The sequence below is a fragment of the Photinus pyralis genome, unplaced genomic scaffold (assembly GCF_008802855.1).
Source record: "Photinus pyralis isolate 1611_PpyrPB1 unplaced genomic scaffold, Ppyr1.3 Ppyr1.4_LG7, whole genome shotgun sequence".
NCBI lineage: Eukaryota > Metazoa > Arthropoda > Insecta > Coleoptera > Lampyridae > Photinus > Photinus pyralis.
Window position 1 is genome coordinate 28,819,966 of NW_022170738.1, and position 14,362 is coordinate 28,834,327.

At 35.4% G+C, this 14,362-nt stretch overlaps 1 protein-coding gene across 2 annotated transcripts; it reads left to right on the forward strand.

The window, feature by feature from the left end:
• The first annotated feature begins 414 nt into the window (after positions 1–414).
• LOC116176449 (facilitated trehalose transporter Tret1-like) lies at positions 415–14,362 on the forward strand. Of its 2 annotated transcripts, XR_004146443.1 has the most exons (4): positions 415–655; positions 11,670–13,090; positions 13,152–13,250; positions 13,312–14,362. XR_004146443.1 is itself a non-coding variant. In XM_031495029.1 (2 exons), the coding sequence occupies exons 1-2, from the start codon at positions 607–609 to the stop codon at positions 13,073–13,075; spliced, it is 1,455 nt and encodes a 484-aa protein (XP_031350889.1). In that variant the 5' UTR covers positions 415–606; the 3' UTR covers positions 13,076–13,162. The 2 variants fall into 2 exon arrangements, 1 of the variants encoding a protein (XP_031350889.1); XM_031495029.1 differs by lacking the exon at positions 13,312–14,362 and having other exon boundaries at positions 11,670–13,162.

Below are 14,362 nucleotides of genomic sequence, written 5' to 3' on the forward strand. Positions count from 1 at the left end.
AAATTGTCGTTGCGTATTCCATGCAGGAATTAATGTACTTTCCTAAAAGTTTTTACGTTTAGCTTCGCCAAATAATTTAACACTGGTGATTTTCGTTTATCGTACTTAATGATTGCAATTGCAACATTTTAATCAAAACATATGACCCTTGCCACTAATACCTACAGACAAAATTTCCTGGAACTCCTATTTAATCTTAGAATCAGGCTCAGCAAAGATCATACTTGATCTTTGTGCTCAGGTAGTGGAGGACTCCTGCACATTCTAGTTTTTGAGCTGATGCGCTCCGTTTGGTAGAATCTATACAAGGACCGCCAAGAGTTTTGGGACGTCCCTTAAACTTCACACCTTTGACGTAATGCGGTTAGTGGGCAAAACGCTGATAAGTAGTATCAGTTCAGTTCGATAATTCGTGCGCCGATTGTACGAGAAACTAAGCGCCTTTGCAGCGCCATTTAGTTTCTGTGATTATTCCCCCACTGGCGGTTGAAGTTTAAATAGCTTTGTACAAGGCGACCAACCGGTATACTTACCAAAGTTTTAGACAAGCGCGCTATATTTTTGTGTGATATTATGGCGAGATTCAGTAGTTAGGTGCTAGTGAAAATGTTGGAAATAGAAGGACGGTTTTTACAATTCGTTGCTGTTATATCAGGTACGTGCTATCGTGAGAACTGCACTCCTAAGTTCCGTCGTATGGATAAATAGTGACCTTTGCTTTTGTGGAATTTGATTAATAAAAGAAAGCGACCTTAGACTTTTTCCTTATTGCACACGATTTGTTATTTTATATGAAACTTTTATTATAAATTATTTTGTATTTAAATTACTATGGCCAAAATCAAAAAGCATCAAGCCAGTCAACATGTAATCTACGTGTCACATGCTAAAAGCGTGCAATCTCGCTTTAAATTAAGTAAACAATTGTCATAGACAGTTGTTCTAATTAAATTATCAGTTTAGTGTACTACAAATTGATTACTATGATAGGGAGATGACTGCTTATCAGTAGACACGCACAAAACATACCTTTTGCCGAAATCGTCCTGAATTTTAATACCTACTTTATCTCAGAACAGTGGCTGATTTCCCTACCTCTTGTCACTTTAACAGACTCCTGTCAAAACTGACACACTAATATTAATACAAAGGTTCTATTTCGCGAAAAATGTAACGCAAAACTTTTCAAAAAAATGACTAGGTACTCGACCCGGAAATTCAAGTACTCGGCCCCATGGGGGCTTCGTACTTCAATATTTCCTCGCCCGTAATGTGCCATTTTCCTAACACTTATGTAAATAACTATTGTTGAAACCCCCTTCAAGGGCAAGGCAGCCTGTTTTATGAGCTGATTACTCTATTTACCTATTCATTATTTAAGTGAGATGTGTTTTCAAATTTTATCATATCAGTGTTAATATATCTTTTTATCTAGACTGTACTTATACATGTACACCCATACAGGGTGTCACATTTTCGACACTTTTAAATAGTATCTCGTCGGAATATGTCATATTTCCAGATAGCAAACAAAATATACATTCTGCGCCATTTTTCCTTTTTCTACTAGAAGACCCAAGCTTTGTTACACCCCTACAAGCCCCACGAGGGGTCAATTGACCCTATATGTATTTCAATTGAATTTTTTATTTCCGATCGTATTTTTAGGTTATATTGAAGTTCGTTAATTATGGTTACTAAGCAGTTATATGTTTGTCATTTTTTTAAATTTATTTGGTATATTTACCATATGTAGGTACAGTGTGTTCGAGATAAGAGGGTCACTTCAATATCCCCTTTAATTGGCGAGATACTTGAAAAGAACACAATGTACATCCTGGCAGGCAGCATACAGCATGCTAGATTTCTAAATAATGAAGCAGGAATTTCTCTATTTTTCATCATTAATCATATGTGTATTTGATGTTGTCGTACTGCAAATTGACTGCTCTTTTCAAAAATCTTAAAAAACATGGGCATTGTATTTGAAAAACAATTAAGTTGCAACGATTTCCGGTTTATAACCGGGGAAGTTATATCGGAATATGCGATCGGATAGATAGTGATGAGTACACTTGCAGCAAATAATTAATTTGCAACACTTATTTACTTTCGGGAATTTTTGTGTTTTTTTTTATTATTACGGCCTACTCCGGTAGGTACATAAATATGTAATTAATTAATGGGTAGGTCCGAGGAGTAAACCACTTCGCGAAATCGTGTCACAAATTTCAATAACACTCTGGAAATCACGTTAAAACTTGCGAAAATCGCGAAATCGCTTGCGAAATCATTACATTTCTGAGAACTTTATTGCGATTGCGCCTACAGGGGAAGGTGTTTCTTTGATTATAGTCGATGAGCAAAAGGTATTTGAAATCTGTTGCAGGTTCTAGCACTCGCCGATTCTTTCGCGAAATCCCTAGGACATTTTCCTAATCTTTTAAAAGCTGCGAAATCCCTAACTATTTCGCGAAATCCGCAACTATTTCGCGAAATCCCTTACAATTTCACGAAATCTCTTCGAAATCTCTTTGAAATGCGCGAAATCCCTTAGGTACAATTGCGCGAAATCCTTGTGAAATCGCATCGATTTCGCGCAATACTGTCACAATTCTTAATAGTGGTTAACCCCTCGGGTAGGTCCTTTTGTGAAAAATATTAAATAATCTAAAAGCTACGAGGTTTAGAAACGGGGAATCCCTTGTAAAAGTGAAAGCAAAAAGAGAACACAAAAGACGATTAAATATCGAAATAAATTAGGGGTAGTTCCATTTGAAAAAAAATTGTTTTGGCACTTTGAAAGTCGGACACTTGATTTCATTGTGAACACCTTGTATCACTAAATTAAACTTTCTCATTATTAAAGTGTTGCTCTTTACTCGGATTAATATTATTACCTCGATTATTACTCAAATTTATAGGACGGGAACATTGACAAAAATCCATGTGGAGGTTAAAAAAAGTAATCGAAACAACCAAAAATATACAGCGTGTTATATTTAAAAAGTTAAGTGTTGATACCGTAAAAATGAGACATGTACACTGTGTCCAAGATAAGGATATCTATCATGGGGATCTCCGAATCCATAGAAGACTTTTTTTGTGTGCCGTACATAGTTGTATTCGTAAAAAAATGCTACTCAATACAGCATATCCTTTTTTAAAGGGTCATATAAAAAATAAAGGTCATGATCATTTTTCTCCCAAACGAAACGTTATACTGAAAATCGGCAAATTTCGGTTTTTCTGGCATATCTTCGGAAGTAATCGAAATTTTCTAGCATGATAATAACTCTTTAATTAATAAATTAATAAAAATACCTGTGGGGGATTTCGGTGCAAGTTCGAGGATTTCAAGGATTTTTTGGTGATTTTTGAGTATCTCCGAGGGAATTTCCTGGAATTTCCGGGTATTTTAAGGGATGCGTTAACGCATACGCAATAAACATAGTCAACATCCATTTGTGGTAAATCTGCCCCTGTAAATTCTCCATCAAAAATATAATAATATATTTATGCATTGTAAACTATCGTGTTAATAATAATATGTTGATTGTAATTGGCTGTTATTATTCATAGGTGATCTAAAATTGAGATGAGACCATATTTACTAAACAGTATCCCCGTGCTTAGTGGAGGAGGTACACCAATTTCACGCACTAGCGAAATATTGAAGAAAAATTCGGTCAACACAGGGGATTAATCCGTTGGTGTCCAGCTTTCATGAACGTTAATTTTCCTTTGAGCCATCTCCTGATGAGAGAGTATTCCAACGGGTGCATTAATATTTCTAGGGGAGAAACTTCTGGAGCGTGTGTTTCGAGATGAATATACTCGTATTCCTGGGACAAATCTTCCGGGGCAAAATTTTTAAAGGGCTAATATTCAGAGAGAATCTTTCGGGGGCGATAACTTTTTGAGAAAATTTGCTACACCTACAAATCGGAAAAATCTATTTTCTGAATTTGAGCACTTTATCTACTCTCAAATAATTGCAGTTATACTCTTTGGTTTTACTTTGCTTCAACTAGTAGTTCAAAAGTGACCATTCGTGTGATATAATGAATATGGAAATTTATCTCGTTTACATAATTCATGATTATTTCTTAAATTAATTTGAATATTAATAGTATCAGTAAACAAATACTAGCTAGACAGATGCATATGCAGATGAAACGTCAAGAACTGAAGTGTTTCCAATTCCATTGGTTATGCTAAAACTGCAGCCAAATAAAAGAGTATGGGAAGATTTTCATTCATGAGAACTTGTCCCTTCCCCTTCCACAAAGTTATAGGAAACGGTCCTGATAAATATTCCGTTCTGTTCTCACAATCAAGGCACGAACAATTAATTTTGAAATGTGGGAGACCAACCTTACGCAGTGAGCCATTGTTCCCAATCCTGGAAGGATTTCCCATAGGTCTAAAGCTCTTGATTAGTTGTTAAAAAATAGGGAAGAATCAATGTCGTTAAGAAAATGTCGTTGAGTCACTAACGTTCCCATAATTGTAATTGGCAAGGGGAGGGGAGGAGTTACATTTTGTTTTAAAAGGAATTAAATTGTCTTTCTGTTGTAATCTTGGTGGATAAATTTGGTCTATTATATTACAAAAAAATTCCTATGCAGAATTTCTGAAAGTTATTTCATTATTCACCTAAAGTACTTTCAGCTAAGACCTCCGATTTGTCTCGAAAAGCTTTGTTATTTTAGACGTCCTAGTTTTTATTATTTTTTTGATATAAATATACCTACGTTAAATATGAAAAAAACTAGATATAAAGAAAAATACTCCTAAATCGAAGGGTTTTTGGATTATTGGAGTTTTTTCAACATTTGTTGGGATTAATTCGATTATTAATAACTGCCACAACAGGTCGGTACACACAGGGTGCTTAGGTTAAGGTTCTAAGTTTTTAAAATTTGAAGACAATCTTTAAATGGAAGGTCTTTTGCTTTAAAAATTGATTCTACACCGAAAATAATGGCAATTTATGGAGTTACACCAAAATTGCAATATATTTCGGAGGTCATTACGATAAAAAAATGTTATAATGACAAATAACAGTTGATTCGGCATTGACTACGATAGTAAACACGATAATAAAAAGGGATTTGTTAATCATATTGTAACGTAAGTTTAGATACATGGTTTATTTACAATTAATCATTATCCTTAAATAGATTGATTTATAAGAGTTAATTATACTTTATCACTCATTTGTACTGAAATTTATAACATGTAAACGACCCCGAAATCCATACGGCTTCGATGTTGGAGCTTCATTATACAAGCTTCAATTTGATTATATAGCAAACGGAAGGCTTCTAGAGTAAATCGCGGAACATTCTCGAAGAGAATGTGAGGTGTATCGTATTTTAAAGAAAGAATGCATAGCATCCTCCTTCATCCCTTATCGCTGATCACTAAACTTTTATTGACTTGATGGCGCCCCGATGTCTGGGATACTCGCTACAATACGTTAAATTATATATATTTTTTTAACTTCTTTACTGTCTCCGAAGCAAAGAGGAATTCATCTGTCGCTAATAACATTTTCTATATTTTAATAACCTCCGAATATATGGTTAAAATTTTCCGGTCGTGGATGCCCGTGTATAAGAAGATTAAGGTAACGGACACCGCGAATTATAAACTCTGTAGTAGCTCGTTAATAAAGAATAATAATATGACACAGATAGACCTTCAAATTTTAATTATACATGTTAAAGCATGTCGGTAGATTGTTTATGCTAAACGCCTAATTAAGTGACAAAAGTTATCAAGGGGGGGCTAACGTTTTTTTTTTGTAAAATAATATAATTGCAACCCGACTTGCAACCTGGGTTGAATTATACAAAATTATATTCAGAAGAATCCTTAAGTACACATTGGCTCTAAATCAAACATTCATTATCATCCAATTCGATCCTTAGTATGTACCACAACGATAACTTCTTTTTGCAAAAATTTTCTACACGTGAAGTACAGTACACGCAAAATGGGAACACTTTTATGAACGTTTTAACTATATTCTCAACTAATTTCAGTTGTATGAAAAAATTATTAGGGGGATGGAATTTTCTCGAAGTAAGTTGTCTCGTTTACATAATTCATCATTATTTCTTATATAAATTCAATAGTAGTATCGGTAAAGGAAAACTAACTTTGCAATACACAACGGTGTAGATAATGTGTGGTTCAAGGTCCCCTGATGATTGTGTAATAAAGTCCCGAGCGATTTCGGGGCCATCTGAGTGAGGGGAGGGGATTCCCTCAGGTGGCACAGAAATCGCGAGTAGTGGCTCGTGGGAAAAAAATTGTTATAAAATATTGTACAATTGCGTTTCTATACATTTTTGCCAAAAAACGCTTCGTTTTCCAGATCAGGCTCGTGAAGGTAATTTTCAAAAAGCTCACGTTTGCTGGATGAGTTGGGGTGGTTGTGGGGAATGACATTTCCTTCAAGAATCATCGACATGAGTGGTGACTTGATGACTTGTGGGTTGAGTAAATCACATCAACTTATTGACTTATTAACGAGCGACCCAAAGCTCGTTCATGATTTGTCCGTCCGTCAGTCCGTCTGTGTTCACTGCAACTCACGATTGGTTTTGAATTTTTGAATTCTGTTTTCAGTAATAGGTAGACAATGGTCAAAGGACTCACTGATTAAATTTTGGTCATTTGTACTTTCTGTCCGTCATCTGTCTACATGATCAAACCACGTTAAACGAAAAAATATTATTATGCACGAAATCCTTGGACCAAGCCCTTTCAAATGAGTCCCATATCGCCCAAATCGGTTCAGTCATGTAGAAGAAGTACGTTTGACGGGCGGACGGACGACACATAGAAGCCAATAGCGATTTTTCCCTTTGAGGAAATTACGCTCAACATTACAACATCGGAAATATCAAATACGAGCCCAGACGGATGTGTATTGGATCAAAACAAAATAGCCATTAGTTTTCCCTTTGTTTATTTATTTTATAATTATTTTAGTTGATAAAAGTATTAGATATTGTTAACTGATTGGCAAAACCACATAGTATCAAATAAGCTTAATAGTATTCGTTAAATTTGTAATAGTAGATATAGGTATAATGAATTCTAATTCAGAGAATTTTGTTGCATAATTGTTTTGGTCCAATACATATACAGTGTGTCCCCGGATGGACTGAACAAGAGGGAAAAACATTTTAATTTTAACTCGATTTTAACTTTACGCAAAAATGTCATTCTTTTTCTTAAGTTCTAAGGTGTCTTTTTTAACTTGATTTGCTTATCATGTTGCCATGGAAGATACATCTGATTTAATCAAAAACATGCAACTTAGAAAAATTTCCGCTGTAGATTTTGCGTTTTTTTTGTAATTTTCTCAGCTGCTAAAGGGAATATCTAGATTTTTATTTCAGAATAGGTGGTTTTGAGGCAAGCAAAAATTTTTATAAAGAATGACATTTTTGCGTAAAGTTAAAATTAAAAATGTTTTCGCTCTTGTTCAGTTCATCCGGGGACACACTGTATGTGTCTGGGCTAGTATTTAGCACTTCATTTGCCAATTAATTTTGAATTTTTGCATTGAAGTGCACAATGTATGTCTTATGACAATAATTCCGTGGCCATGTTGATGGTGAGTATGAGAGGCAATAATATTAATTTATAATACAAGATGATAAAGAGATGTTTTAACCATCGAGTGAATTAGTTAATTTCCCATTATCGTCATGTACAATACAAAACTTTATTTTATAGCAAAAGCCATAGAAATCATTATAAAACTTCTGAAAATAATGTAGGTAGTTAACTTAGACGTCCAAAAAACTTCTGTTTGTTTGTTGATGACCTAACAGTACTTTCTTGTGGTAGTACTCACAATGTGGTTTTAAATAATGTTAATATTTGCCTTACTAAGTTGATGTCTTACCAATAAGCTCATTTTGAGTTGTGATAAGGCCCGTATTATGAAACTATGCCCTACAAATGCAGTATGGTGCAAAAAGGTCAATTAGGCAAGAAAAATTATACAAACAACAAGCCTGGAGCATTGTTCTCTAAACTGGAGGGATTACATTGATATAGTGCGTAATAAAATTTCGTCTAATTGTTTTGCCCTTAAGCGGCTCTCTTATATTTCAAAGGTTAATAAAAGTAACATTTTTGATCATTTCATCATTGAGTCTATCGATTAGAATTATTTAAAATGAATCTGTATTATGCTGGTGCGACTTCATTTATTATATAAGAAAAATCTGTATTTTAGAAATTTGGCTTTTCTAAATTGGTTTTCCCTGAAGCGCTTCGTTATCATAAACGGAATGCCTTAGTTCATTAACTGAATTAATTAATAATTTTTTTAGATATACGTTAAATTTGGAGTAAATTGGATATAAGGGCGTATAGGTATAAATAACATAAATTGCTCTATGGTAAGCCAAACAAAACAGATTAACTAATTTCCGAGGTCTTTTCCACTGTTTAACAACAGCTGTTCTCATTTTTACCAAAGCAAATTGTTTTTAACGGAAAAGAATAAATTCTACACTGAGAAATAATGGCAATTCGCAGTTATAGGTACAATTAACATTTTTAATTTTCAGGCGGCTTTGATTTAGCATAGTCAACAAAAACAAGTGCTATTGTTTTATTTTGTTTATCAGAGATAAAATCACTAAATTGTTATTTTAAAACGTTTAATATCACTAACAAAATCAATCTAGCTACCTAGGTACGTTTATTTCTTAGATATGCAGGGTGAAAACGAAAAGTTTGACTTTTTGGGATGTTATCGTATTACCATTGACTAATACCCTTATTAGTCAATGGGATTACTACCCATTTAAGATAGAAAACGGTAAAACTGACTAATTTTACGCAGATACCAGTGGCGTAGTCAAAAATTTTGATTTGACCTAATGGGGGTAGTTTTATTTATTATGGTATTAGAATATTCAATTCGGAGCATAGTGCTTTAGTTCAAAAGTTGCATTGCGCTGTATCAGCAAAGTAAATACCTGGAGCTCTTGTTCTTATCTTCTTCAAATTGCTATATTAGACGATAGACATTCCTCCATTATCACTGGTTCCAGATGCACCCCCAAGAATTTTACTAGGGGAAGAAAGTCTTTTTTTTGTAAGTCTGATATCCACTTTTCAATCAGATTTTCTCCATTCCTCCGTTTATGTCGGAGGGAGACCAGGTGTCGTTTTTTATACAGAAAATGTTATACTAAGCCCAAACGGTACGGTGGCCCTGGGTAGCTCCTATAGTATATTTATATTTTTCTCTGTATATTGACTAGAGCTAGACTCTAGGAATTTTGAAAATTAGTAAACGCTTAAAAAACAACCAAAAAAGTTATTATTTTCATATGACCGGGCACTAATCGCTGGTAAAATGAATGATGCTACACAATGAAAACTATTTCATAAGCAATGGAATGGAGGTATCTGGTCGGGTCACTGGTAAGTCCGAAAACGGTCGATTATCAGGGAAAATATACAAGATAATGAAAAAAGTGTTATACAAAGGTTTTGTGCTTGTTTAATGTCTACTAGGCAGTAGTAATTTTAACTCTACTGGGTTGGTCATACAGCCGTGGCATACTAAAATTGCATTTTTAAATGGGACATTCTGTATATTCGATAATTATATTTCTCTTTCAACTTTAAGCAAAATTTGTAACAAACATAATGTACGTAAATTTAATCGTTTCCGGGTTATCGAGTTTTGAATATAAAAGCTACTATTCTGAAATTTATTGAATGATCGAATGAAGAACCTTAATTAACATCACAAACCACATAATGTTTTCACTAGCGTTTGTTTTTGAAACTCGATAACTCGGAAACTATTTAATTTTGGTACATCATGCTTCTTACAAATTTTGATTAAAATTAAGAGAAGAATTGAAATATCAAACAATATACAGGATGCTCTATTTAAAAAATGCAATATGGGTGTGTCATTCCTTTATGATCAACCCTGTATAATTCAAATTATTATCGGCTATAGTAGTAGACATGAAAGAACCCCATAATTACCATTTCCAGACTTTCCAGCGACCCTACGTGGAAGTCTGAGGTTAGTATGCAGAACAAAGTGGGAGAACTTTTTGCTCATTGGTGTTTTGTTTTACAACATAATTTCAATGTTTCCTGATGGTTAAACCAAAACTAATGAACAATTTTAAATATCACTTTCTCACTTTCTTTTTGTTCCACTTTCTATAGGGGCATTCTATTTAAAAGCATTTTTTTGCATTTTCAACCCTGACAACTTTGAAAGTTATTCCTTAGCACCGTAGGCCCTAGGTCTTACATAACTAAAATGTACCAAAAAATTCAAAATTCAAGTATCTCAAGAATCTCATCAGGCAAGTGGTAACATCAAATTTACTCCAAATTCCGTATAGATACGCATAGTACAAACTAAAGCATTTTATTTGAAGTAACAAACAAAATGTGAATAAACTTCCGGTAAAATATTTATAGATAAAAACGGTCCTACAGGGTAACCCTTACATACAAACTTTAAGATCTTTAGTGTCCGTGTCAGTTGCATGTTCGACATGGAAATTCTACTTACCTATACAGGAATAAATTCCTTCGCTATGGAAACAATGAATTGTCACTTATAATTGCACAAGAGGTTTGTATTTTACCGAGTAAATTTGGGTTGTTTAGGTAATGAAAATTTGTTGCCTAGCAATTAGACGAGAAAAACTGTCAACTAATAAAAATGCGACACCGCAGGTGGAGCATTTTTAGGTTGACAGTTTTTCGAGTTCAATTGCTAAAAGGAAACAGATTTGAATTGCAACAACCCAAATTTACTCGGTTTAAATACAAACCTCGAGTGTAATTCGGCAGGACAATTTAACGAACAAGAAATTCACCAAACTAGTCAATTATTGACAGACGTCAAGCTAATCATATGGGAAAGGATAATGCGAGAATTGTTCCAAAATGAATAAGTGAAAAAACCACTAGTGCATTTGTCGCTGGAAAAGTTGCAGGTAACTTTTGCCGCTGTCAAAGTGACAATTACACTGCGGCTTATGCGATTTTTTATACATGAGTTGAATTGTCTATATAATTTCTTATCATTTGAAAAATGCAACATACTGACAATTTTCAAGTGTTTATTGCAGTAATGAATGCACAATTATTGCGCACAATTTAATATATTAATGTTATGGAACTTTCTACTACCTCCCTGATAAAGACTATTAGAATCATTATAAGCGCGATTAGGAAAATAAAGAATATAGATATAGCCCATAAGAAGCCATTAAAATCCCAATATCTACTCATAGGATGACGTTTTGAAGGGTAGAATTTAAATTTAAAGCATCTTCCATATATTCTATTTTCTTATAGTAAGGTCCCAATTCCTTGCACCCTTCGATCATTGACCAAATTGTGGCCTTTCCAAAACTATACGATCTCCTACTAAATAGCCACCCCCATTCTGTGACGCTTTTTGCACTGAATTACCAAGGAACTGCAGTAATGCGCCTTAGCTTTTCATCGACGCAATGGGCGAATACATGGTAAACCCCATGACGTCATTCACTACAGTTGGGTTGCCTGTACATGCGTCGAATATATTCACAAAAAATTACGAGGGAGGTAAAACTGTACTGCTGTGTTTGTTGCAGGAACGCTATGTGCCATTTCCGATGGAATGCAATATGCTTGGACAGCGCCCATCGTCCCAATTCTTCAGCGCCCCGATTCCCCGATTCCGATTACGCATACGGATGTCGTGTGGTTGGAAAGCATCTACATGATAGGAGGGATGGCCGGAATACCATTTATAATTTACAGCGTGGATCGATTTGGGCGCAAGGCCACAATTTTAATAGGAACCGTGCAGCACATAGTATCATGGATAATGAAAGCGTTCGCCCCTTCAGTTGAATTCTTCTACGTGGCGAGATTCATCAGCGGATTCGCGGCAAACGTCGACTTTGTAGCAGCGCCCATGTATATCAGCGAAATTGCCGACAAGAGGGTGCGCGGATTTTTAGGCTCATCGATTTATGTGATGATGCTAGTGGGAATTTTGATAATCTATTCGGTGGCGCCGTTTGTTTCGATTCCGATATCGTCGGCCGTCGGCTGTTCATTTTTGGTGGTGGAACTCTTCGTTTTTCCCTTTATGCCTGAATCACCCTACTATCTGGTTTCAAAAGGAAAAATGGAAGCGGCCAAAAAATCGCTGCAGAAGTTACGAACGACAACGAAGAATATCGATAAGGAATTTGAAGAAATACTGTCCATGGTGAAAAGGCGACAGTCAGAAAAAGAGAAGCGGAGTTACGCAGACTTGTTTCGGATAAGGAAAAATCGAAGAGCGGTGCTAATTGTGACAACACTGAACTGTGCGCAACATTTTAGCAGTTACAGCGTGATTTTGATGAATCTTCATTCGATACTGAATGACGCGGGGTCAATGTTGAGCTCGAGTAACGCCGCGATTATATTTTCGGCATTAATGTTATGTGCCGCTCTATCTTCGTCGATTTTAGTTGACAGAACTGGAAGAAAGATGCTTCTTTGCGCATCATGTTGCTTGACAGGCCTTTCGATTTTATCCCTCGCAATGTACTTCGCAATAAAGAACAGTGGACATGATGTCGCTGGGTATAGTTGGGTACCGGCCACATCCGCGATGTGCTACGCAGTGTTCTTCAAATGTGGAATGGGTCTTATACCTATAGTCTTAACAGCCGAACTCTTCCCATCCAGCGTCAAAGCGATGGGGATGGCAACCGCGTCCGCAATGTACAGTGTGTCCTCCGTTGTATCTATATACGTTTATCAGTTCCTCAGCGACCAATTCGGGATGCACGTACCGTTTTTCATTTTCGGGTTTTCTTGCTTTTTGGCAGCATTTTTCACTATATATTTCATACCAGAAACGAAGGGCAAAACTCTAGCAGAAATTCAACTAATTCTTAGCAGTACTAAATCTTTGAGTACCGCAATAAGAGACATTAAACCTGGTAGTCCCGAATATGCAACTTTGTTATTAAAGCAACAGCAAGAGTCAACGGCATAAACATCTTCTGAATAAGTATTATACAGAAAAATACTTACACTAGTCCTTAGACTGGAATTGACTTAATTTATTTTAGAATTAAATTGATCTTGTGTTTTTTTCTTTACAACCGGAACCAATACGATAAAAGGAGTAGGCATTACGAAAGAGAATGCCTAATTTCATTCTAGTGTAGGTAGGTAGTACTTTATTGCATGTTAGCCGACTCAGATTGTTTATGCAAAGCTTTCTTGTAGTTGAGTTAGGATTTCTAACTACCAGGAAATACGACGGTACTGTTTGGAACAAGCAAACACACCTGTCATGCACCTTGAAAAGAAGAATAGAAATTAACATTTATTTTTTCGACGCAAATTTAATGCAGAAATATTGAATTTGTTTTTGATAGTAATTGAACAACACAAATAATCGAATCGAATTGAATATGCGACATTGGTGTGCTAAAGAAGCGACCTTGGCGCGAGGTTACCTCGAGGCAAGTTGTAAATGGGTTAAGTAGTTTATTATAAACCTAAAAATTACTTCCGAATCATTCAAGGAAGCGCATGAATGATTTTATTTTGGTATTTATTAGCATATTAATACATCGAATCCTAATGAATTTGTAAGGCCGCGACACCGGTATATGATCATCGCTTTTGTCGCAAAAAAATCGTATTGATGTTTAGTGCTATACATTTCCTCAGCATTTCCGCAAACCCAGTAACTTGTGCTAGTAGCATTTTAAAACGTTATTTACGTATAAAGGATTTCTGCAACTGCAGTCGCCCAAGGATCGGTTTTATAGCCAATCCTATTAATGTGCACAATTGATTTAGAAGTTGTTTCTAGGTGGTCACTCCATGATGTTGAAGGTACACCAAAACTACCTTCTAGCAAAATGTGAACAGCAAACTTGAGGCTACATCTTAATATTGGAAGGAAGTTATGATGCTTCTTGCAACAGGAAAGCGCATGGTGCAGTGAAAGTAATACACTCATTGCTATATCATCCTAGGCAGGAGAATTTCCCCAGTTTTGTCTTCTGATGAAGGGAATTCAATATCGAACGACATTTGGTTGTCAATAAATGCGGGTCTCGAATCACCGTTTCATCTCTTTACGGGAACATCTTAGATTCAGCTATAAAAAAAGCAACCCACAATGTTGGAGGGTAGAATCAAATTGCGTCGAATATTACTGGCGGTGTCCGATCTCTTGCAAGTTGTAGTGTAGTTCGCACGCTTGTTAGTGTTACTAGTGTAAACGTGTAATTGCTGATTTTTTAAATAAATAAGTTAAAAATTA

Coding starts and splice junctions, on each gene's coding strand:
- LOC116176449 (XM_031495029.1), top strand. CDS start 607: ATGTTGGAAATAGAAGGACGGTTTTTACAATTCGTTGCTGTTATATCA. Junction 656..11,669: donor ATTCGTTGCTGTTATATCAG/GTACGTGCTATC, acceptor TGTTTGTTGCAG/GAACGCTATGTGCCATTTCC.